This window comes from Urocitellus parryii, chromosome 3 (assembly GCF_045843805.1).
Source record: "Urocitellus parryii isolate mUroPar1 chromosome 3, mUroPar1.hap1, whole genome shotgun sequence".
NCBI lineage: Eukaryota > Metazoa > Chordata > Mammalia > Rodentia > Sciuridae > Urocitellus > Urocitellus parryii.
The window spans coordinates 16,650,052-16,676,988 of NC_135533.1; the positions used below are offsets into that span (position 1 = coordinate 16,650,052).

General features: G+C 37.8%; 1 protein-coding gene across 2 annotated transcripts in view; it reads left to right on the top strand.

Annotated features, from left to right (window-relative positions):
• The window catches only part of Ptn (pleiotrophin), a 98,243-nt gene extending 78,004 nt beyond the window's left edge, over positions 1 to 20,239 (top strand). Inside the window, exons 4-5 of one of the 2 annotated variants that reach the window (XM_026398569.2) lie at positions 383 to 544; positions 19,489 to 20,239. In XM_026398569.2, coding sequence (XP_026254354.1) covers positions 383 to 544; positions 19,489 to 19,544 — 218 coding nt within the window. In that variant the 3' untranslated portion in view covers positions 19,545 to 20,239. The remainder of the gene's footprint in view (positions 1 to 382; positions 545 to 19,488) is intronic. The other variant, XM_026398572.2, reaches the window with a different exon arrangement.
• Positions 20,240 to 26,937: the final 6,698 nt, after the last annotated feature.

Here is a 26,937-nt window from a genome sequence, read left to right on the forward strand (position 1 = left end):
GTTGGAGAAAAGATTGGTGGCCAGGCATTTAGAAGTTAGAAGACTGTGTCTATAGATGATGATGCACAGGATCTGTGCATTAGGAGCTGCTCATGGCATTGGTAGTGATGTGCATTGACATGACACACAAATTTAAATAGACACACAGAACTTATTCTGTGGCAGGTTTTGTGGTGGTGCTACCAGGCTAGAGTTATGCAAAATACCAGGTTGGAACAAACTGGGCGAAGACTATATGGAATTTCTTTGTATTACTTCTAACGACATCTGTTCATCTATAATTATCCCAATACTAAAAATTAAAAACAGAAGTCTACCGTCATTACCATGGCACCAAAACAGAATCTCTCAAGGGTTTGTGTCTTATTTGACCCTGCTTTAGCCGAGTGCAAGTATCAGTTCCAGGCCTGGGGAGAATGTGACCTGAATACGGCCTTGAAGACTAGAACTGGCAGTCTGAAGCGCGCCCTGCACAATGCCGACTGCCAGAAGACAGTCACCATCTCCAAGCCCTGCGGCAAGCTGACCAAGCCCAAACCTCAAGGTAGGTCCCTGTCCTTCTTCCACAACTTGAGTATTTTACTGGACTCAGGCACAATCTCCAAATGCGGGATCCTGAATTTTCTAGAAGGAAATCTTAGCGAGCCCCTTAAGAAAGTGATTGAAAAAGTCCCAAATACCGAGCAGTGCAGGCAGCCAGAGAGTTCAGGTTGATGTCTTCTGCATAGCTGACAGGGAGGCAGGGAGGGGTGAGTAAAAGGTGTCAGTTGTCAGTTAAGCTGTCAGATGTGTATTCAAGATAGGTGGACATACATTCCAAACTCTAAAACAGCAGAACTAGGTCCTGACGCGACAAACTTAGGGGGTTCACAAGGCAGATTTTAAACCAGACCTCTCTGACATGATCTGCAATGGGGTTTTCACAAAATCCAATATGGCCAGTGTTCTTCCAAGAAGAGGGACTAGGACTCAGACACACACAGGGGTACCATGTGAAGACACAGGGAGAGGACAGCTATCTACCAGCCAAGGAGAGAAACTTCAGAAGAAATCAGACCAGTCAGACACTTGGATCTCAGATTTCCAGCCTCCAGAACTCTGAGAAAGCAAATCTCTATTGTTTAAGCCAATAATTCTGTGGTACTTTAATTACAGAAGCCTCAGCTAACCAATGCACTAAGTCTCAGTGAGCTCTAAATTAAAATATCCTCTTGGATTCTACTCCTATTTGAGCCCTAAAATAATCTTCCCCAAATTCATAATACCAGAAAAATTAAACAGAGAAATTCAGAATAATGACCATATGATGAATAAAAACAGAAAAGAGTAAATCCCCAAGAAGCAGAGGAGGAATGGCTAGTTGGTACCTGAATTCTTTATGCATGCCCAGCTCTTTGGCCTCTGATGGAGTTGTCCACGAAATTGTTTACCTTCAACTTCAGGATGGCCAGGTATGAGGTTGGACTTGTGAATGATCGCTCCAGGATTCAGGCTGCCCTTTCCAGATTATGTGTTTTTAGAAAGCACGAACTGGGGCTAAGGTTAGTGCTGTGGGTAGCTGTGCCAACTTTCTAAGTATTATGGAAAACCACATGGATCAAATTAAAACCAGTCACTGCATCTATGAAGTGTAAAACTTCTCCAAATCAATGAATTCAGAGGTATAGTCTTCAAATTAGTTTCTTTTAAACCAGCTGTTAAACATATTCAGCATAAATATAAAATGGAAAGAAAAAGAAATGCAGACCTCTGCGCTCCAGCACTGTGATCCTCAACCTAAGCTGCACGTTAGAATTCTTTGCAGAAGCTTATAGACATCCCAGTGCATGAGCATAAACTAGAGCACCTAAGTCAACATCAGTTGTTTAAAAAAAGTTAAATGATCTTCAGACAGTTTCACTATGTAGTCAAAATTGAAAGCTGCTATTTTCTAATTAAAAAAAGAAACACCACCAACAAATCAAGCGGGGATACACGCATTCACATTGTTTTTGGAACAGAGGGAAGGAGAAACCACAGCTTAATAAAAGGGGAGAAAAAAGTGAGAATGTGATTAGGTAGGGGATGGTGGGGCTTGGTGAATGTGAAAGATGCTGATAAGTTTAGAACACACAGGCCATGACTTAAGAAAGACCCCTAAGGGTTTAAGTAAATATGTTCAAGTCTTTTAATTGAACTGGTGGATAGCTCAACTTTTTACCTTTCCCACCTAGTAATATTTGATGAAGGTTAAAAGTTTGTTTCAGGCTTTCAGCTTGAATAATGGTGGAAAAAAAAGTCTTCCAGGTGGGTAGACATTCTGTAATGTTCATAAATAATAATGAGCTAAATTATGTAATTAATTGAAAATGGATTAGCCTAAGTGAGTGCCATGTTTCAACTACTAGTTATGCATTTTCTAGGTCATTAAAATGTAATTTTCCCTCTGTGCATAATGTGCTTTTGTTAAAGCCAACCAATCTTTTCCCTCTCAACAGAGGAGGGTTTTTATGAATGCCATTTTTGGCACTAGACACTCTGCACAAAGAATAATCTTATTGTAGGAGTTGAGCCAGGGAGATGTGGCAGATAGCAAATTTTCTTAATGGGAAAAACACACAGATTCCATGATGTATTTTTCATGGTTTAAATACAATATAACACCGGGAGCTGTGGCTTCAGTCAGTAATCCCATTGGCGCCAGAGACTGAGAGTCCCAAATTCAAAGCCAGCCTCCGCAATTTAGCAGGGACCTAAGAAAGTTAGAACTTGTCTTTAAATAAAATATAAAAAAGGGCACGGATGTTGTTCAGGAGTTCAGCCCTCCTGCATTCAATCCCTAGTACCAAATATTAATTAATTAATTAATACTATGTAACAAGTGGCATGTATGAATTTATATGATTCTGTACTGTTTTACTTAAATAAGCTAGGTTATGGATTATTTGAAACCATAACCTTAAGATAGCTCATTTTCTTCTGATCAGTGAAATTAGCAATCATATTAAAATGGAATCTGTAATGGCACCCTTATTCTGTTTCTACCCCTGTGCATTGCTCAAAGTATTTTGCATATATTATTTCATATAATGCCATATGTCCTTACAGGTAAATATTATTATAATAGAAACTGAGCAACAGTGGTTAATTTGTTTACTTAGGGGGTATATCTCTAATAAATGACAGAGCCAAGATTTGGCCAACTCTAAACTTGTGTTCTCTTTTGCACTTGCTGATATCTAAATCCCATATGAGTATGGGATTTATTTTCCTTTGAAGTAGAAGGTTAGCTTTGTAAAGCCCAAGACAAGTGTGTCAAATGGAAGAATATGTTTTCTGCAATATTATTTTTAAGACAATTCTGGAAGACTTTCAGCAGAACATGTTTCAGGAGAATAGGAACCTGGCCTTTTTGTTTTTTATTGTATCCCTTATGCCTAGAACAAGGTGGCACATAGTAGGTAGTGAACATATAGTTATGCAATAAATGAGTGCTAAGTAAAAAGGTTTTGCACCTGAAATCCATCAAACCCTAGTGGAAACTGCAGTGGTAGTCCTTTACCTAAGCTTTTCCCAAAGTGGTCCAAATAGAAATGACTTTCTTCATTCAGGAAAGAATAAATCAATAATGCCTTCTCTTATTTTAAATCAATGAAGGAAGAGGAGAAAGACAAGTAGAAATATACTAATTTTAAGTGGGCACTGTGATAGGAGTTCTTCATCACTTAATTTAAACCTCAAAGCATCTCTATGCAGTCAATTTTATTTATCCTGCCTTATATGAGAAAACACAGGCTCAGGGAGGTTCAGCAACTTGCCTGAGGTTTCACAGCTTTTAAGTCCTTGAAGCAGGATTTAAATCCATAGTTCACTGACATCAAACTCCGTCTGCTTTTTCAATGACACCATGCTTTCTCTTGTTACCCCAAACTCATGAAACTCTGGTAATATTAGATAATTTTCCCATCTAAAGTCATTAAATAGTAGAGTTTCTGGGGAACCTCCCTATCTGTGCTAATGCTCAGTGTCAAATGACAGAAAATCAATTATTCAGCCATGTCTGTCCTGTTGTCTAGTGGAATCAGTTTCAATGTTCATTCTTGCTGAGATCTTTTATATTTTTTGTCTTTTTTCAAACAGGGACTATTGGACTTTTTACAGCAGACTTTCAAAAATAAACTGCATAGGATATCATGGTCTTCAAGAAAAAAATAAGCTTAATTATTTCATGTAATTTAATTAATGGGTACATGAACAAAAACATGTTTTTCCTCCATCATTATCCTTCTCATCAAACCCATGATCAGGCTAAGTTTTGTTTGTCTTGTTTTCATTTTGTTTTGTTTTCGAGAACCCCTCAAATTTACCTCTTTTACTTTCTCACCTGTTCTGTTTTGGGAAATGGTACTGGATTAATATAAAAACTGTTTGATTTCTAGTGTGAAAAACCCATGCTTAAATTTTAGAATGGAACATAAAGATGTGGATAAGGTTGTGACTTATTCAAGAGTGAATTGAAGAAGACTAAATAATAACCTTGATTTTGACAACTACTAATAAGGCTAAAAGATTATTATAAGACTTTACTGAGAAAGAAGGGGAGGTTTAATATGGAAAGTTGATATTTAAACACTTGGTTAAAATATACCACTTAGTTTAAAAATTGCTTTCTAATTCACCCTAGTGCAGGCCAACATCAGTGTCACTAAGGTGTAGAAGGTACCCTTCCTAGTGCTCTGAAAATTCCTGTTGATTCTATAGTCTAGCTTGAGCCCACAATTTCAATGCTTATCAATGTCACATTGGAGCCTCTACCTAAAGATTCTTTCACGTGAAAGCCCCACTTAAACCAAAGAGAACATTCAATCATGCAATTTTATTTTCCTCTGCAGACATAACATTGTAAAGATGCCTATTTGGAAGGCAGCTTACCTGGGAATTGAAAGTCAGCTCCGAGGAAGGATCATTACTCAACTGAGAAATTGAAACCGGAATGTGCTTAACTATTAGAAGAATTTAACATTGATATATTAGTGAATGATTGTGTTGGAGACTTCAGCTTTTATTTTCTTAGAAAAAGAGCTGAAAAGTTTTAATTAAGTTTCATTTAATTACTGGAAAAAAAAACCCTATATCTGTCAGAGTTTAGGGCATAGCAAGATCTACTCCAACTATTTTAGGAGAAAGGTGTTTATTCAAGGGTCTTATATAGTTCAAAGACTCTCTGGGAGGGCTGGAGGATCTGGCTTGAGTCTTGCAAAGCCAGCAATAATGAAGCCAAAGGCAATAGATTCAGAAGAAATACCTAATCACACATGTGACTGATCTAGCTGAAACCCTTTTACTGAAATTACCCACTGCCTGGCATGTATGATGTGAAGAATTGAACCCCGGAAACTCCACTATAGCTGTCTCCCAAACCAGACACACATCTTTTTTTTTCCAGAATCGTCAGTCTCTCTAAGTTTGGCCACTGTTGTGAGTCACTAACTTTTGTCTCCGTCCATTAACCTATCTACCTGGTAGAAACTCGATTGCTCACCTGCTGCAGGCGAGTCTGGGAAATGTGTCTTTGGCTTTCCAGACTATACCTCTAAACACAAGAGGGGATGCTGAAAGGGTCTTGAATTGGTGTTTTGTGAGCTCCTCTGCCAGAGCGAGCAGGAATGTTGGAACGTGTTGGAGTCAATCATTAGAATCATCCTGCTTCTTTTCTTGGACTAGATGAGGCCCTGATGCCTGGAGAAAAGGTGGACGGAAGTGGTCTTATTGGGGACACTCAATTATATAGAGAGTTAGGTTTTTCCTCTTTGGAACCATCTGAATTTTTTTTTTTCTTTTTCCTGTGGGGCTAATTGATCTGTGAAATAGTGAAGAAAACTGGAAATAAAAGTCAGTCGTGCTGACAGCTCTGTGGAGAGCCTCAGAGTAGAGGACTCTTCAGAGGATAAGTAACTCTTTTCCCAGCCTTGGCTGTTTCTCAGGGATCCCCTTAGCCGGTTGGTTCTCTATGGAATTAGAGGATCGCCAAGACAGGGAGGGCTTCCAGGAGACACCCATCTGTCTTGAAATCATGGCCCTATAGCCAGTCCCATCTGTGTGTGGTGTGGCCTCAAGGAGCACGCATCAGTCTCTAGAGTGCAGAGTCAAGCTGGGGCTGCAGCTGGGTCTGGGGCTGGGGCTTGTGTGGGAGGAGCCAGTGAACTTAGAATTTTCTGGGGATCACAGAAGATATTACCTGATGATCATCTTGGAACATTCCAGGGTCTTGGATTATTGTTCACATGGCAGTTGTTGGTCATTGCTTTTAAAATAAGATGGACAAATAAAAGATATTGTGAAACTCCTTTTGGTCTTGACAAAGTTAGCATGGCATTCATGGCGGCCTCTAAACTTGACCTCTGAACCCGCCAACAGAAAGGACATTCTCAAATGGTTCCTGGGACAGGCAGAGGCAGGAGTCCCTGGATAGATGTTGGGTTGTAGGTGGTTGGGGAATGAGCGTTAATCCCTCCTGCCTTCTTTAACAATCCACACTGTGCTGCAACCAGACACTTGACCAACTTCCCTGCTCATGATAACCCCAACTCCTTTTATTTCTTCCCAGCTATTTCTGAAAGTTCTGCCACTGTGCCACTCTCTTTTGGACAAGTGCCCAGCCTTCTCTTAGGTTTGACAATTCATCTTTGAAGATCAAAAGAACAGTAGCTATTTAAGTCAAGGCTCCTCTGTGTGCAGGACTCAGTGTTTGGCAGCTGATTATTAAATGGGAAAAGGGGTCAGTAAAGGGATAGTCCCAGTCTTCTCAATCCTTTGTCTATTAAATAGATGCTTTTATTAGTTCCTTTAAAGATAAAAGAAGTTCTCCAACATTTCTATTTTCTGGGCTCTGATACCCCTCAGGAAGGAGCGTAGCAACACTGTGTAGATGGGCTTTGCTAGGCTGAGACTTTGAGAGAGGCAGAGGGTCAGAATCCCACCATGGGCTAGCCCAGGACCTACCCCTCCTACCCCTCCCCCACCATAACCACTGACAGGGGTGAAAAATGGGGGCAGGGATACTGCCTACTGCCCTTGAATTTGACCTGGAGTGGTAGCATGGGGTACCTTGTGGGAGTCCTACAGTTCGCGTTATCAGAGGAAGAACTCTTTCTCAGTTTGGTCTCAAGATTTTTAAATTTCGTATTCTGCTTGTGGAAATTTCTTTTAACACCTATATTTTCCTTCCTATGATATTGCACTTGAGGTGAGAAGATCTAATTCTGTTCCTTTCTTATTAGAATGATATGCTTTGTCTTTTGTAAGTTAGTGTTAACAATGAATACCTCATAGCGTTGTTGTTAAGATAAAATTTAAGGACTATAGTTAAAAATTCTTGGTAAATGTGTAGTGGTTTTGAGACTGTTTCCTTTTTTTCCAAATCGCTTTCTTGAGGTAGGTGTTTCATGCTGATAATAATAGTATCTATAGTTAATAATTATTTAGTGTCATAGTTTAGTACATTGTTGACATGCAAAGTCATTGAATGTTCACAAAACTCTAAAATAGTATTATCATCTTCAGTTTTACATACAAGGAAACAGAGGATGTAGTGAAATTAAATGCCTAGGGCAAGGTAATAGTGCTCATAAGCAAGGCAGTCTAATGCAATATCCCCTGCCTTATGAAAAGTTTCTTCTCTGTATCTATTTGATATAGGTATCCAAGTTTCTCATGTAAACATAATGAGACACCCTGCTCATGAGTCATCCTAATGGGTCTCTTGCATGACCCATGGACCAGACATTGCTGGTACACTCTGCCCCAGTCAAGAAGACTCCCAATCCTCAGAAGATGGCAGGATGCATCGTGATGTCTTATGCATCTATTTCTCTGCACCTGTAACTCTTTTTCTCCTATCATTCATTCTATAAAATCTAGCTTGCTCACTCAGTGGCCAGGAGATGGGTCACTGGGGGCATGAGTGGATGATAGGTGCATTATTCATTCCTTGAGTGGGTGTTGTACACTAGAGTTAGCACCAGTGAAAAAATAATGACTTTAATGGGATTATAAGTGGAGCAGTAGAAGCAGAGAGATACATTCCAGTGTTTTCACACCAAGTAACAAATGCTATGAAAAGGAAGACTAGTCCTTTGGCACCATTTCTAATTTATTCACTTATTTATAAAATCGAATACAAGCCCTACAATGGGGTGAAGAGTATGTTAAGTGCTTGTGATACTTAATAAGTAAGTCTCCCCCGCCCCCGTCCTTTTATTGCTATGTTCTACTGGAGGTGGACAGAGAGTGAAAACATAAAGAAATAATAATTGAAGTGATAACTCCACATTGGAATAGGTGACCTTAAAAACCAAATTGACTGAAAGGGAATAGTGTAGAGAAAGTAACCAGGGAAAGTCTTTTTCAGAAGGTAACTTCTGAACTTGGTCATGATAGAGAAGAAGTGAACCAATTTAGTGCTATGAATGAAACAAGGTGAAGTTCAAAGCCCTTCAGGCCAAGAATTTTGCTGAAGGACTAGAAAAGATATCAGAGTAGAATCTTGCCAGACTTCTTTTCTGAAATATCAAGCCACTGACTTCTCTGAGAGTGGTTCCTCTGAGAAGTCACTCACTATGCTGTGCTGAGCGCACATCTACCTTGCCTCACACAGAAACTCCTATGAGTCACATCTTATTCACCTTCATAACTTGCTGCATCTCAGAGGACTGGTTCATGGGAGGAACTCAGTTAAGCGTACTGACTTGCAGGAATGAAAAAATGATGTATCTGGCTAAATTGTCCTGGTCTGGCTCACTAGGACACCTCATTCATTCACTGGCTTCAAATATATGCAGAGAAATTGCGGTTAACACACAAGGAGCTCACCTGAAAGAGTAGTTATCTCAGTGTTTCACATCCATCTTTAGTAAATAATTTTTGGTCCTAATTGTCAGGGCAGATGTGAGAACTAGGAGCTATAAATATAGGTAGGGTTTGCTTCATACTGTGTGTCTACTTTCATCTCCCTGGGTAAATTCCACGCTCAGAGACTCATTAGTTGTGCACACAGAAAACAGCCATACAGTAATTAATGTTAAGGAAGGCAGTGTAATAGAACAATGCTCACACTAATTACTTACTGGGTTGAGGACCTGATTTTTTCTCCCCCTGAAACTTTTGCATTTTTCCTTTCTGACTTCTGAATGGAGAATTTCTTCTGGTGTTTCAAGTTGTAGCAATTGTCATTTACTGAGCATCATTAAAGCAGTTTCTATTCACTGAATATCTGTGATACAACAGAATTATGCTTAACCGTTAGCATGCTTTGTCTGCATTAAACCTCATGGCATCCCCAAACAATTGTATTCACATTTTACAGTCTAAGACACTAAGATTGTAACTTATACAAGGTCACCCCACCACTGAATGGTCAGTCTTGAACTTGAAGATAGGACAGTGGATTTCTAGTTCTTTTCAGTTATACCACTGCTTCCCAAAGTGAGTGATTCCTGGAGGGTGTCTTTGATATTCTAAATGATGAGGATGATGATAATAATAATAATAATATTTTTTTTTGATAGTAATCATAGGCTATTCCTATAGGCATATTTGGAATGATTTATGTTTGACTCCTATTAAATAATTCCTGACCTGAGCATGCCTTTGTATAACGATGGAAGCAAAGACAAAGGAGATGGGTCACTATAGGTTGCTATTGTGCTGTATTTTTCAAACAGGGATCAATTATAGGGGCTTCATTTCTTGAAAGTTAGAAATATTGGTGTAAGACACCTTGTTCCACTGAGCCTCCTCCCAGTCTAGACCCTAGACTGCACTGTCTTCTCTCTGCTGTGAAATTCACGGAGACTGTGCTTTGCCAGGATCTTAGGCACTGCCGTACTAGAAAGCAGTGCCATCGGTGAGGATACATCACATGCTCACAGTGACTGATGCAAAGCTTCCAGGAGCCCACAGGGAAATCAAAGCAGACTGGCTGGTGCTTAGCGTACAAAGGCAGAGGAAAGAAAAAAAAATGACTTTTTTCTAGAAGAGTAAACATTATTTGTAGAAAAGCTCATCAGAAATTAAGAGCACAATATGCAGGTAAAAATTTCTCTGGTGTCCTGCTGCTCAGGCACATAGGAGGTAGGGCCCAGAGATATTTAATTCAGATAAACAAATTCGTAGCACTCTCTTTCAAGGCTATTGAAAATAATTTTCATTCTACAAAAATAAAAAAAAACATTATTTCAGATCCTCACTCAGATGCACAAGAATAATAAAATTCAATTTTGAAGACTGCTGTCTACAAAATGTAAAGAAGGGCAGACAAAGCTCTTTAGGACACTTGCTGCTTCTATAGATAGAGCATGAACACCTTCCCTGCTTGGAATTGGGAGGACAGGCATGGAGATGGGTGAATGCATTAATGCAATGTGCATTTATGAAACCATCATTGAGCATAAAATCCTATATTACATACTATTGCAGTCTTTAATTATTTAAAATTTAAAAAGAAATTTTAGTTCTGATGGACAAATGAAAAATAATAAATATGCATCTTGTCCCTCTACAGTGAATGAGAATACTTTAAAGCACATACAGACATCTAATTTGTGGCTGCATGTGTTTGCCAGGGCTGCTATAACAAAACACCACACTGTGTGTGGTCTGAATAGCATAGATGTGTTTTTTTACAGTTCTGGAACCTGGAAGTATGAGATCAAGATGTCACAGGTTGGTGCTTTCTGAGCTCCCCTTCGGCTTGGCAGTGGCCATATTCTTGTGTCTTCACTAACGTGTGTGTCTGTTCAAAGCTCCTTGTCTTCCGAGGACACGGTATTGGATTTGGGCTTACCCTAATCACCTTGACAGAGTCTCTGTCTCCAAATATGTTCACACTGTGAGGTATAGGGGTTAGGGCTTGGAGTGCATTGAGGGATACCAATTGATGCTATTTCTGTGATTTTTTTTTTTTTTTAGTCAATGCAATCTTTTTTTATTAAAGCGTTTAAATTATACACAGTAGTTGGGTTCATTTGGACAAAATTGCATGCGTGGAATTTGATTTACTCCATTTCAACTCCTGTGCCTTGCTTTCCCTCTTCTGCTTCCTCTGCCTATTCCCCTTCCTCTTCTCTACTGACTATGTCTATAATTTTTTGAACCAAAAAGAAAAATCCATTTGGAAGCAAATATGGAAGGATTTATGGAGCTGTACATACTAGAATTTCACACTTGATGGAGTTCAAAATTTCCCCCTTTTCATAAATCATAATTTGATTTTCTAGTAACACTGGTCATATTATGTTAAAGTAGGCATCAGACATGATAATGGGAAATAATGATGTACTAAGTAGGAACTACTTACTTTTGCTTATAATAATATGCTTTATTTCTGACAGAGGCTAGATATAACCTACAGTACTTTATGAAAGGGCAAGTTTTTTTTTTTTTTTTTTTTTTTACCTATGTCTTCATTATTGCAGATACAAGCTCTTAAATTTTTAAATGTCATATACGAGACAATGTTTCTTCCTGTTTTGGGATAGGAGAAGTCAGTGAATCTATTTGGATGAGGAGATCACTGTCAATAAATAAAATGTCTTGAAAGTGGCCCACAAATTAAGAAAGAGACAGAGGTTTTTGCTGGATCAAAGAAAAGCAAATATGAGTTTCTCATCTGGGTATGTGGAGGGGGAGAGAATAGGTGTAGCTCATGTATAAGAATGTGATGCATATGTGTTAATTAAAAGTAGTTTACCTTGGTGATTTTCTGCCTGGTGCACACAGTATAAAGTTTTTCTGCAGGACATCTGAGCATTGGCAGATTTGCCCACTTCTGACTCTATAGTACAAACTGCCTCCTAAAGAATTGGAGAAGCCAGTAGATACCTCTTTGGCTTCCTCTAATGACAGGCCAATAGAGAGATAGGAGGGGAAAGAGGCTAAACACTTTGTGCCAAGGAGTCTGGATTCCACAGCAATGACTTGACTTTATATTACTATATTTACTCATGTGTTACTATTATTATTACTTATTATTTATTACTATTTTATTTATTAATTACATTCATTAACTGATGTTTCAGGACTTGCTTTGTAGGAAAACAAACAAGTTCAGGGACTCTTACTACTTTTGCTCTATTTGGTTGATGAAATAATTTCCTTATTTCCTCCACTAAACCTTCAGTTGCATCTACATTACTCACTAATGCTCTCACGGAGGATCTTTCGATTTTGAGGATTGCAGTTAAGAGCTGAGCCATTTCCCAAAGTGAGTAGGAGCAAAGTAGAAGCTCCTGAAGGGCTGTGGAAATTGAGTTAATGTCTGCACATGGTGCATGCTCTATTTTTATTTCCTTATACTTGATAGAAGGCGTATGTGTTGAAGTGCAGATAGTTGAGAAGGAGAGGGAGGTGATGTGATGATATGGACAGAAGATGAAACAGGAGGACAGTGAGGGCAGGAAAGTGTCAGAATGTGGGTAGCACTGAAGGGCAGTCCTGTGTGTATGCAGGTAGCACTGAAGGGCAGTCCTGCTCATGCATATATGCGTGTTCTGTGGGCAGCATGTATTCTGTGCACGCTCCTAGGAGTTCATGCATGGAGTTCATGAGACAGGAAATGAGGCAAGTGGTACTACAACACAAGAAGTCAAAGAAGAAGCAAAATTACTACACATTTTATTCAACAGAATCTTATCTGTGAATAATATATTAAATGAATTTTTTAAAGAGGATACTTCAATTTTCAAATAGATAGAAATTTCTTTCTGCATTGTGCCACTTAATATGTGCTACTCTGATTTAAATGGAAATGTTTGGAAATTGAATGAAAGGTGCCGTGTTAAGAAGCCCAATCTATTAGAGCCTGGACTTTGGATGGACCTTCAAGTTGTACATTCACAATTCAACAAGTCTTATTATCAGTTCTGAGGTACAGTTGATGTGGTGCAAGGAATTAGGTCTCTCTAAGTAGCTGATCTTTAGAGCAAGTGAGTTATTTTAGTAGGTTCAAGAAGGACTAGAAGGATCTTGGTGATATCCAGGATTTAGGGTGTATTTACATTGTGATTTACTGTCTGATAGTGATGTGTTCTTTTTCTTTCAATGAGTTCTTGTGACTTATTGAACAAGTCTCCTGAAACAAACTCATAATGGTTTTTATGACGTCCATAGCCACTGGCCCTTGACCTCTGAATCTGAAGTGTGCATTTCTGAGTGTGTCTACCATCCACAAAGTATGAATTTTTAAGGAACAAGTCTCTCATTTCTAGTCTAATCAATACTCCTTCCCCTGACCAAAGCCTCTCAAGTCAGCAGCAAAGAGAGGCTGACTGAGTTACAATGTGGGCTCCTCTCAATTACTTTATCTCCTGACTTCCCTCTTAGTTTTCTGTGCATACAGCAGGCCATCTGAAATGAAGTAATCAAAGCAAAGCCTTTGACTGACACTAGCCAGTTCCAGAATTCTCAGCTCTTTGCTTTTTGAAAAAGCATCTTCAGTCAAAGTCTTCAAGAAACCTTTAAATTGATGTTATTCTCTCGAGGCCCTCTTCCAACCCCATTTCTTCCAGAGTTCCCATATATAGGTAGTGGGAGTAGATGTTTACTTGTGCCAACTGCAAGGCAATTGTATTCCTAAAGGACCTCTGAATCGATGGAAAAGAGATGCTGCGTGTTGTTTGATTTTTTGCCTTTTGAGAACAACATTGCAATGATACGCTCTCTCATAAATTGCTAAGAATTTAGATTGGCACTTCCTTCCTGGAAAGAAAGTTGCCAGTTCTTACCTAGAACTTTAAAAATGTCCTACTCTTTGATCCAGTAAGTGTTCTTCTAATAACCTCTACTAAAGCAAAATTTAAATATGTTATGCTTTGTGAATAAAACTACCATTGAATTATTATTTATAATAACAAAATGTGGAATGATTCCAATGACCTATAAAAGAAGAAAGGTTATAGGGGAGAGGATGACACAAAGGGATTCTACTTGGTCATGTTTCAAAGTACATGTGATGGAAAATAGATGCAGTTGAATATTTAGCATAAAAATATTCCTAATTAGCTGTTACCATATTCCCAATTAAATCATAGGAAGAAAACATAAATAGAGCCCATAATTAAACATATTGAGAAATAATGGATAATTTTTGTTAATAAATGTATATGTATTTCTTTATTTTAATATAATCTTGGATTGCCTTTCAAACCAGAAAAGTAATTACTATTTTTTAAAATATGAAATAACTCATAGGGGACAAATTCTATTTTTTTCTTCAGGTTATCACTGATAGGCATATTTTTTCCCTCTAGGAATTCATTATTCTTGTTGATATTCTAGGTTTTACATTATGTATATCTGGAATGTAATGGTAAATGAGAAGCAAGACAAATGGGCCTCAAAGCTATAAAAGTAGCAACCACGTCTGCCCATAATTTTTAATATGAACTTATGTGCAATTCTGAAAGATTGATATAGGGATATCTTAAAATTATTACTTATATCAGCTCCATGAGGATAGAATTTTGTTCTGCTCATCACTATATCCCAGCATCTAGAATTTAGCCTGATATCGAGTGGAAAGGGAGTACATATTTGCTCAATGAATAAATGGAAAATTTTGGACAGCAGTGGTCAATTGAGATCTCAAAGGTCATAATCCTACATAATACTCCCAATGGCCCTCTGAGAAAGATATAGATTTTTATTATCCCCAGGTTATAGGAAACAGATGCACAATGATTGATTTCCTGCAAATTACAGAGCTGGTTGAGTGGCAGATATTGATTAGAACTAATTCTCTAGGTTAGGACTTGGTTCTCAGTATGATCCTAGCAACATTTCCTGGTTGCCCCATTGCCTCATGGAACCCAAAGGTCATTCATTGTGCTCTTTATTACTTCATTGTTTATTAAGGTGGTTTTTTTTGTATTTAGAATTAAAAATACATGGACTCAGAATTTATTTTGAAATGGTGCATATTAATTCTTCCTCTTTCTCCCCACTTCCTTTCTTTTTTCCTGTCAGTAGTTGTTATATATTAAAAGAATTTCTTTGGTGAAATTTTGAGTTTTGTAGAAAATACGGTAAAAATGGAACTTCAGTTCCTGTGATCCGTAGAATAAAGTCTGAATCTTTGAGGCTTTTTTCCTTTGGAAAGTCTCAGGACTTTTCGAACACTTTCAAACATATCTTCAAACAAAACTGGCTTCTATTCGAGTAGCACAAGATTTGGCACACCTGCCTTCCTCTCTCATGTCCATATCCCAGTTTTTATGCACACTAGCTTTCATCAATGCAAAACTGGCTAACGAAAGGACCAAGGCTTGCCAACACAGGAAGTCAAACAGCACCAAGGGCCTTACTGTGAGTTCCAGTGCAGTGATGTCCTCCTGGGCAGTATCCAAGGAGCAGAACAAGTCACTTCTCAGCAGGTGCCTTTCACAGTCACCTTTTGACAATGGCTTATTTCCAGCTTGCTTTTGTGTCTGCCTCACAGCTCATTCCAGCTGGGGAAGAGTGTCAGCCTGGGGTATTATTTAAGGTGAGACCTGCAACTTGGCTCTTGTTCAGTGTGAACTAAGGTGCCCTACTGTTCCACATCAGGTTGGTTTCCTACTGCTCTGAATACCTTGCAGGGTGGCCACTATCACTCCAAGACCACATTACTGAGTACTTGAGTTTATCTAGTTACAGCCCTGCTCCAGGCCAATTCATGACTCTGATGGTCACAGCAAACATGTCTCACTATAAACTGGAAGGACTACTAAAATGGGACATTGGTTTTATCAATCCAGGCTTCTACGTTAAAGACAAGAAAATGTGTTAAGAAATTTGGATAAATTTCATGTCTGAAATAATTCCTTTCCTCATAAAATATTTATGTTTAAAGATGTACTAAACCATAGCAAGATTTCAATTGAATTTATACTCCTGGCTTTCCTTAAGAGATACTGTTTTTCCACCTAGTGGTTAGTTGACTCCCTTTGTTCCCCATTCAAGTGTTCCTTTATCCAGTCTGTGTGCAACAAGTATTTCATGAACACAAATGTACTGGCTACTGAGGATACAGGTAGAAAAGACAGAATGGGCTTGTTGGAAGTAGAAATGCATATCAGTGAATTAGAAATAAAATTAATAGCTCCATTCTAATTTTGGAAAAAGCAGTGAGAAGTACAAGATAAGCATCTGTGCATGGAGTTCTGGAAGGTTTTCCTGAAGAAGTGAAACTGAACTAAGATCATAGGGATGAGTAGATGTTGGCTATATAAAGTTGAGATGGTGAGAGGAAAAATATGCAGCAGAGGCAACGTGTGTAGAGGCTGAGCTAGAAAGACACAAGGAAGCACTGTGAAGAAATGAGGCTTGCTCTTGTCAAATGACACACTTATGCATCTCACTGAAGGTTTACTCGTTAGCTGTTATGCATAAATCACCTTGCCCTGGGCTGACATACAACAGTGAGGAGAGATTCTGCTCCCTCACTACTTCAGTGGCAATGGGAACCCCAAAGGTATATGCTCCAGTCAGGGAAGGAGAGCTTCTAATGCAAACCACGAAGTCAGCAAACTAGAACTAATGTTAACACTGGTGCTTGGAGGGTGGGAGGAAGTGAGAAGATGGAGCAGTAATGGAAGTGTGGGGTTGACAAAGAGGACTAGGTTTCAGGTCAAAGACTAGACAGAAAAAAAAAGGTAAGACCCATTGGGGAATAAAAATAAGTACAAATATGAAGACTGAAGAAAAGGGAGGTGATTTGATTGTTTCTGTATTTTATCCCTTACATAAAAGAGTCAGATCAGGTCTTTGCTAGATCATAGGTTTCATGATACTATTTTAAATTCTGCACATATGCCAGGTCAAAATTGAGAATTTGTTAATAAGTTTTTGAGGCCACAGAGATAAGCAATGATAAGCTCCTTTAGTCTGCCAGTTAAATAAAAGTCAGAAAAAAAAAAGGTGGCTTTGATTGGAGGCGATATTACTGACCTGATTTTCTTTATTTGGAAAAATTCAAACAGTTATGTGAAAAATCAAAATGATCTCATTGTAAATGCAAATTCTTCCATCTTTCCATTGAGTTTTACTAAAGACTTCTCATATTTCCATTTTGAGGCCGTGTTAGGATGATGTGCCAATGGTGTCAGAAGAATAAATTGATTGGCATTGTGCAGATTAGTTGGGCAAGTGGTTGATTGCCTGGCACTGGGCAAGTTGTTAATTAGTGAAGAAAAATAAAATGTCAGGCCCAGGTAACAGAGAGTCTCTTCTCTTGCCTTTGCCAAGTTGAATTTGGAAAGTGTTTAATGAGATGGACAACCAACATTAGCTAGATCAAGTAGTGCACAATATTCAAAATTATTTCAAGTTTTATAAAATAAATGTACACAAAACAGCCGATTCGTATATCATCCATTCAGACTTAAATATAAAATAGGGTCATGTTAGCTAAACTATGAAAATACTGCATCAAGTACCCATTCTACTACAAATCTCAAAGGGTTGCTCAGTAAGGCACATGAAGAAATTGAGACAAGGAAAACTGGAGTTAGGATCCCAGCTGATATTCTAGATTGTTCCCTGAAGATACGATCTTAATGTGCAGCTATTGCTTAAAATGTCAACCGATGACTAGATACTATCAAATGTTCAAACACTAAATATTTGTCCAGAAATTAAACAGAATACCTTCTTTGACATTATGTGTATCTTTGAACTTGGAAATTCTGGTCATTTCACATTTCACAGGTTGATGAAATGAGACATTTATAAAATCAAGCAAAAAAAAGATAGAGAATGAAAGATTAAATCTCTTCAGTATAGAAATGGGGAAAGCTGAGGATAGGCATGAACCGAATGAATATATTTATGGCCAATAATTAAGCCAGCTTTTAGAAACTGCTGACTCAATTGCATATTGGACACTCTTGAAGCCCAGTAAAGGAAGCTTTGGAAAATTACATTGAACAGAATTACTGCTTTGCCTAGTGTGCAGTGGACTTTGGAAGCTACTTGAAAAGGTGATGAGGAGAATAAATAGGAATGGAAATTTTTCCAGCTCTACTTAGTATGATCTGGGAAGTGTACAGTGTTTCTGATTGGCAGGATTCCTTAATCAACAATGCTCTAATTCCTGATGGCCATTGCTTTTGTCCCAGTATTATTCTGTTGCCTACCACATTCAGTGACATGCTCAGTATAAATGTCCTGGTGATGATGAAGAATTTCAATTACACAGAGAAATGTCCCCCTGTTCTTATTCCATTGTCAACTAATGATAACTATGCACCTTTATTGAGCTATTTGTGCTATATTCTGTTCTCAGTGGATTTAGGCAACTCATTTAATTTGGATATTAATCTTGAGGTTGTTTTCATATGCTGTGGTACTATTTGTATGCCCACTCAAAAGTGAGTGATCTGACACACAAAAACATTTAATTACTTTCCCCAAGTCTCACAGTAGCCTGGTGATGTAACCAGAATTTAAACTCTGGCAATCTGACTTCAGACCCTGTACTTACCTGGTATGATTCTGCCATCAGTGTGGACCAAATGGGTGAAGCAGCTCAGAAACAACTAGCAGTATCTTCTGGCTTGCTAGCTCAGGGATTCTGACCATTCTTGTCTTTGCAGCGATGTAAGTGTGTTCTCCCCTCTACTGTCTCCTCTTATTAGCAAAAGAGAAAAGGCAAGAAGTTTGAGTGGAAAAGGATGGAGCCTTTGGATTTAATTTTTTTTTAATTTGCTCTTTTTAATTATACATGTCAGTAGAGTATATTTCGACAAATTTATACAAACATGGAGTATATCTTATTCTACTTAGGATCTCGGTCTTGTTGTTGTATATGATGTGGATTTAAATTTTCATGATTTCACTTGCCTGGTTTAACTCAGGTTGGCCTCTTCCATTAGCTTCACCAAGACGAGGAGCTCCTTCAGGGAAATACCAGGCAGACTGTGTGTGGTTCATGATTGTTCTGTTCTGTGTAAATCAGTTGCTGACTATGTAAGCAGAGGCCATATGCAGAGTGGAAGCATTTTAGAATCACTATGCTTGGGGGGGGGAAATGCTAATGCTCATAAACAGTTCCTAGCCAAAGGAATGAGAGCGCTGAGAGCTTTCTCAGCTAAGCTAAGCTCCTGAAGCTTTTCACTAAGTGGAGGACTGGTTAATTTCCTGAGATAGATGCCTGTATGTAGTGTTTGCTCTCTAAGCAGGACCCCCAAACAATGTTTTCCATACCAAATGGAGGCAACCAACAAGATAACAGGCATTTATAGTTACACCAGGGTAGGCTGTGTTCCTCCTGGCTACTCTCGTGCACACACACACACACACACACACACACTCACACACTTCTGTCCATTTACCAAGAGAACTGCCAAAAGTAAGCACCTTATCTTATTAATTTTATCTTTTAATTTCTGACCAATTATAAGCAAAGTGGCTTTCCCTTCCCTTAAGGAGTAGTAGCTTGATGGCTTATTTCTCTCTTTCTCTTTTGAATCACAGCAGAATCTAAGAAGAAGAAAAAGGAAGGCAAGAAACAGGAGAAGATGCTGGACTAGATGATCCCACCTTCTGAGGAACAGGAAAAGGACATCAGCAACCGGAATCAGTTAACTATTGCATTTATACCTACTGTAGGCTTTTTATTCAAAAAATATCTATAGCTTAAGTACACAATAGGCAAAATGATGAGGAAAGAAATTTTTGTAGTAGCATTTTTTAAAATATATACCATAGTACCACTAGGGGCTTATAATAAAGGACTGTAATCCCATTTAGAAAGTTGACTTATAGTACATGGTAAATGATAGACACTTGAGGTAAGGTTTTTGAAGTTATGCGATATTTCACATTTACTTTTTTTTTTTTTTTACTTTTTTTGGCAGCAATTTAAATGTTGTGAACATGTAAACTACGTATCTTTCTAGATATTTTTTTTTCACCTAGACTTTTCTTTTTTTCCCAAATTGAAAAAAGTACATACTAAACAAAGCAGCAATAAAATATAATCACTCCATTTGAGGAAAATACCTTGTTCTCTGCCATTGGATTCTTTTTTAAAAAGTAAGTCAGCAAAATGAGGGAGGGAGAGAGGCAGAACCATGCCCTAGTGCAATGCTGTTGTATTCTAATTAAAATATTAAAACATGATTTTTTTTTTCATTTTGGCAGAAACAGATGTTTTCTTGATGAAATTATTTTTCCATCTGAGGAAAAAATACTAGAAAAATAAATCAAGGTGATGCTGAATAAAAGGTGCTTTTGTGTGCAATAATTTGATTTTGTGGCTCTCCTTTTGTCACCTTCACTCTTCAGTGCAACTTTAGTGAGAATTCATTCAAATTAGTTACATCACTATGGGCACAAATGTGACACATGTTTTTGCTACTTTCTACAGTTCAAGCATCACTAAATCCAAAATCTGAAACGTTCCAAATCCCAAAAATTTGGATTACAAATCTGACACCACACATGGAAATTTCCATCCCTGACTTCATGTGACGTGTTTCAGTCAGAATGCAGGTGCACAGGGGCTGGGGATGTGGCTCAAGCGGTAGCGCGCTCGCCTGGCATGCGTGCGGCCCGGGTTCGATCCTCAGCACCACATGCCAACAAAGATGTTGTGTCCGCCGAGAACTAAAAAATAAATATATATTAAAATAAAATGCAGGTGCACAAAAAATATTGCAGAGAGTCAGTGTGTACAGCCTTCTACTACTGTGTACAGCCTACTACTCCGTAAGGGAAGGGAAAGCCACTCTTATAACCTTCAGCCTGTGTGTACAGTGTAAAGGAAACATGAATAAGTATGGGTTGCATCCCCTCCCCAAGTTGCTCCTCCATCATCATTTAGCCATACAGCCCATGAACCAGGAAAGAGTTAAGGTGAACTAGAGCAAAATATCCCAAGGGAATCACAGTCCCGCAAATAGTCCAAAACCCTTAAACATTTGAAATCCAAACACTTTTCCGTCCAAAGCATTTCAGATAAGGGAGACTCAACTTGTATTAGTTATTAATAGGTTCATCTGATGCTACCGAGATCAACAAAAATTACACAATAGTCTAGGAAAGTGGAACACTGAAAGGCTCTTATTGTATTAAGTTTGGGCCAGCACAGTATAAATCAAGATCTGAACACTGAAATACAGAATGATAGTTTGTACTTAGTTTCCATAAACCAAAGCTTTCATTCCCCTTTCTTTCTTTATTTAATTCTTTAACCAGTGAAAAAGACTATTTGTGCAATTCTTATCTGCTGGACTCTACAAAGAGTCTTTAAGTAAACAAGTCTTTGCTTCTACTATTCAGAGTCTAGGACAACTGGTTGAGATTAGCTTTAAATATTTATCTTGACATAGTGGCTGCTATTTCCAATGTGATATCTCAATAAACAAATGTCATCTACCAAGATGATTTAAGCCCATTTTCAGAAATGACAGCTTCCACATACCCTGGGCTCGCCATTCACTACATACTGGTCTGATGATGCAGCCAAAGGGTCTTGGCAGCTCAGCGGCTTTGGCCATCTAGTCTAAAACTCTCTGAGCTAGGAATGCTGATGGGGTCCATTTCTCCCACTAAGTCAAAGCCAGCTGCCAGAATAGAAACAGGACAAGCTTCCAGGCGTCTTATGGATGGGTGCTTCATACAAACAAAGTACCTTGTAAAGTGCAAATGACAAAAACATGAATAGTAAATACAGTCCTTTTACAAGCTGACCTGAATAAAAAAAAAGTACTTATAGGGATGGATGGAAAAGACGAAAAAGGCAGCATCTTAAATGTGTTTTTTTTTTTTTTTTTTTTTTACAGCAAGTTTCCAGAAGGGTGGAATGATGGTTGCAGCAAATTTTGTTAGACTTTTGTTAGTTAACATTGCCTCTTCATCATCATTTAGCCAAAACCACGAATCAGTAATGAGATCAGGTGAACTAGAACAAAATCTCCCAAGGGAAAAAGAGTCCTGTAAATAACTGTGGCATACTCCTTTATTGCAGGGCATGGCAGGAAGCCAAAAGGGCACAGTGTCTCTGCTGTGTCAGCTACCATTCCTAGCAAACCCCATAACAATGCCCCGATTCTCCATTAAAATAGGGTTGAGATGCAAATCTTCTTGGCACAGGGTATGAAATTCAACATGCCCAAAGTCCTGAGAATTATTCTACCCAGCCTCAGCTTCGAACACCTCATTAAATCACACCAAGGCACTGAAACATAAATATAAAGGAACCAGCTCCCCAAATCACTGATTCTCACAATTGCCAGCGGGGTAGAAGAGATTGTCCCTGGCAATTCATAGAGTCTCTTTCCAAATGTTCTTGGCTTATGAATGTTACCGTGAAGTTCGTTAAACCTTGAGGATGGTAAGGAAAATGTGAAGAAGTCATGTAGATTTCTTCAGACTTTAAGTGAAGATAAGCTCTTCCTATAGTCATTGGAAGGGGGTAAAACACTTTCACCAAAAACCTAGTGAAAACAACCTGCTAAACTGGGTGGTGGGAAGACATGGGCATAAAAGAGTTAAATGATTTCATGTGACTGTAATAAATTGTGAGAAAAGAAAGGCTGTGTGTCCTTTACCTATTAAAGGGACAGATATTTCTTTAGGAATAAGAGGTATTTTTCCCCATAACATCTAAGCCATAATTCTGCAAATCTAAAACTAATTGTTCTCTAACTTCTTCAAATAAAGAACAGAGATCAAAATAATTTTGCAAACAGAGAGAATAGAAACCAGTATCTTCCACAAATTGAACAATTTAAAAGTAGTTCCTATATATAATAATTAGAATGTTATCAACCTTTAGTTATAGGTTTTTCTAATGAAGAAAAGCAAGGACTTTTCCTCCCATTCATCCTCTCCCAAAAGAATAAGGCAGATCAACATTCTTAGATTAGGATATCACAGCATTCAATTCACTTTTTAAAAAGTTACATTTATTTGCATGAGGAGAAATGAGCATAATGTTATTCTAAGCATCCAGGAAGTAATGCCTACTTCAAAGTTATGTAGATTCTAATTCTTCTAGAAATAAAAGATGTGGAGCATCTTCATCAGAGAAAACACATCATTCTCTTAGAAATCCACCCTCCTGCTACTTTTCTGTCCTTCACTCTTTCAGGAAAGGTACCAAAAGCAAGTACAAATGCTGTATCCTGCTGGAGTCACAAGGAATCCAGTGTAATTCAGGAGTATTTCAACTCGAATGGAAGAGGAATGCAGATCTACATGTTAAATTATTTTTATCTAGCAAGAAAAATAATGAACAATGAGAGTATCTAATTTCTGTTAAGTGATTTTTTAAAAGCATGAAATAGATATACAAGCAAAACAGATACAAAGCACACCCAAATACACATTTCTTCTGCTTATATCCCTTTCAGCTACTATACTGGGTCACTTGTGGATCTGGTTAAAGATGCTATGTGTCTACAACCTTGCTACATATTTTCCTTTGTTCTTTGAAAGTGTTCATGAAAATCATATACCTTATCAAAGAATGGAACATGGAAAAATACCAACACCACCATATCCCTAACCTCCTGGGAAGGAAGGAATGGATGCCTGAGAGGTTGTAGAGATGTGGAAATTGTGTCCAAGTATTTGATTTGCTCTTAGTGAAGATAAAAATTTACATAAAGTAAACTAATCACAGAGATTGATCCCCTCTTCCATTGTCAGCTCCATCAAACACAGAGTAAAGCTTAAAATCCGTCAGTTTCAGAGATTCTTGGGAGAATCACATGAATGCCTTATTTACTGTGAATGGGCAACCACAGATTGAGATAATAGCAATGAACGCCATGAATTTTAGACGTATAATTTCCAATACCATATATTTTTAAGATTGCCATTTTTTGCCTAATATTCTTTCTGGAAAAAAAAAGTAGGTACCACACTATTTTTTTTTTACAAGACCCTGATAAACATAAGTTGAACTTGTCTGAACACAAATTCTTATAACCATGATGTCAGGTTATTATCATTTGCTACCATTTCAGCTATAATTGTGAATATGTTCTCTTGTGCTGCTCATGGATCATAGCATTAAATAGATACCATACTGGGATATAACCTATAACTTGATATGAGGAGAAAATAGCAAAAAGTCACCAGGATCAATGTAGCTCCTTTTAAATTTTTTCTCTTCTTAATTAGATGGAGTGAACTACATGCTCCTCTTGAGCTGGGGGATAGTATAATGAAGTGATTATTATATAGAATTACACAACTAAATTTCAGGATTAAGCAAACCATCCTTAGTATTTTAATGCCTTCTAAAAAATCAATAAACTTCCACAAAATGATAAGAACTCTTTAGCTATACACAATATTTGAAAACTCATAAAATTACATACTATATTGAAAAAAAAATCTTTGTAACTGACTAAATTCATTATAACATTATTACATTTGAATTACAGGATAAAAGTAAAATTCCTAAAACGCCCTGACTAATCCTCTGCTTTATTCATTCTTTTAATTATGTAATCAAGAATCAATTGAATCACAATTACCTGCATAATGTGATGTTAGACTCTCTAGGAAGAAAACAAATAAAATTTGGAATTCATGGTCTCCAATCTCTTTCATTTATAGATCCTGAATACACAAAATTTTTCGAAATTAGGAAAAAGCATTAATAATGTAGTGTACTAGAATCATAATGATTATCATGATTAAGGGTAGATGAGACCTAAAATTTTCAAAGAAATTATAGGACTGGAGTCAAATTCTTAAAGGAAGGAGTTAAGTGTTGGTATGTTCCTTGGAGGATGGATAATATCTAGATGGAGTTTAAGAGTGAATTCTAAGGGCAAAGGTATGAAAATGTTACAGACTTATGAACACAAGCAGTTTACAGTATTTGTTTAGTATTGCTAAACTAATTTACCAAAAGCTGAAGATAGTATCTTCGAAATGTTTTATACCATCACATAAAGTTGAATTTTGCATTTTCAGGCAGCATCTCTCTCTCTCTCTCTCTCTCTCTCTCTCTTTCTCTTCTCTCTCTCTCTCTCTCTCTCTCTCTCTCTCACACACACACACACACACACAATTATTAATGAAATACAGTTTTCACAAAACCATATTTATCCATACTATGCATTATATACTCTTGATATATTTTTCTCTTTCATTTTTCCAAAAAGCCAGCTGCAATTCATTAATTTCATTCGTAATCTATGCATGGAGTAAAATCCTTATTTGAGCAGTTTTTCCTTCCAGACACTTTGACATCTAGCTATAACTTTATCTACTAGGCAAGAATTGATGTTCATGCTGATTTCGAGACATCATTTCTTTAGGAGAAAAAATTGGACTGTTGCAACTTTTGTCCAGGACTTTTCCATTTTTTTCCATAGTCGTCTTTTGTGGGATCAGAGCTACCTGGGCAAGAGTTTTCTGCATCTGGTGGAAGGAATTTCCTCCTGAGGCTACAGAGGTGGAAAGGGAAGAGCAGTGGTCATTCAACTTCCACAGAGGGCCTATGAGTAATTTGGAGATATTTCCCCAAAGAATAGGTCTGAGAGAGGCTGTGTTACAGTCTTTCCATGTGCCCATAGAGGGCTACGTCTTACTTTCTCCAGTCTGCTCTGTGTTTCGTGAGGTTTTCCCAGGCACCTTGCCTTCTATTTCTACCTGGGAGTATCAACAAGAAGGAGGGAGGAAAGCAAGCTACTGAGGTCATTTCATTGATTCCCTGGTTGCTCTCCCTGTGGGGTTGCCTTAGCTACATCTCTCTAGTTAAGTTCTTGGTGCCTGTGGGGAAGTAAGTGCCCTCTCCCACCCCACCCCACCACCGGCATCTTCTCTCTCATTATACTTATTCATGCGCAGGAAAATTGCCCCTGGTTTCTGCACTACCCCTTGAGGTTTCTGGATACACTATGCATATCTTTGTAGTCCTTGTTTAAACTGTTTATAAAGGTGCTCACTAAGGGCAAGACAGTAGCACCTCATAATCATAAATTAGTATACTTCAAACATGCTCTTTGAAAGAGCACCAATAATACATATATAAGAAAGTATATACCAGTTAACATTTATAATTTTTAGAGGTTTCTGTATTTATTCAGAGGAACAAAAGTTTAAAGATTTTTCAGGGATCATGATGCTTGTCCTAGAGAGAAACAATATTTTGGCTCTCTTAAGTTTGAGCATATTAGATAAGAAGTTCTATTGAGTAGTATCAGGCTGTCTTTTCTTGTTGTAAGCTTACTTGCACTTGCACTTGCACTATTTTATCTCACACTCTTCATGCATGTTTCTTACCAATTCACCTGAGTCTACACTGATTCCAACTAGTTAAGTCACATCACACCTTGTGATCATACAGGTGGGATGTTGGAGGATTGAAGTCCTAATGAATTAGATTATGACAACAAAAATATTGAAGCTTTCTATGCTCTCTGGTTAAAGTTAAGCCCTATCTTTGCTAAACAAAAGAGAAAAATTTTACCACATGATCTGTTTTAAGGATAATTGAATTAAGTTCTTTGTGGCTGTCACATAAGTGAATGTTATTAACAATAAGTTTTATTCATATTAGCTCAAGGATCAACTGCCATTTAGTGGCCTAAATAGTGGAGTTTCTGCCCTTTCTGCTTTTTTTTTTTTTCCTTTCTGCTTTGATAAATGGGCTCATTGCAATTGAAACTCCAGTTGAACTTCTAGCTTTCTAGATTTCAAGTGTTCTAGATCAAAAGTCAAGAACCAATAATTGAAATTCTTACCAATTTATTTAGAGATTTCCAATATATTGTCTCATAGCAAGGGTAAAGGGAGAAATAGTAGGTCTGCTCTGAGATGTAGTCAATAAGGAAGAGACAAGATGTATATTATCTGATCCAACTTTTCCAAAATCTTCATGCTCCTTCCCTTCATAGTAAGCCAGTAGATATCTGGCTGTCTTAGGTAACTTGCTTTGGGAAGGTTTAGTTTAGA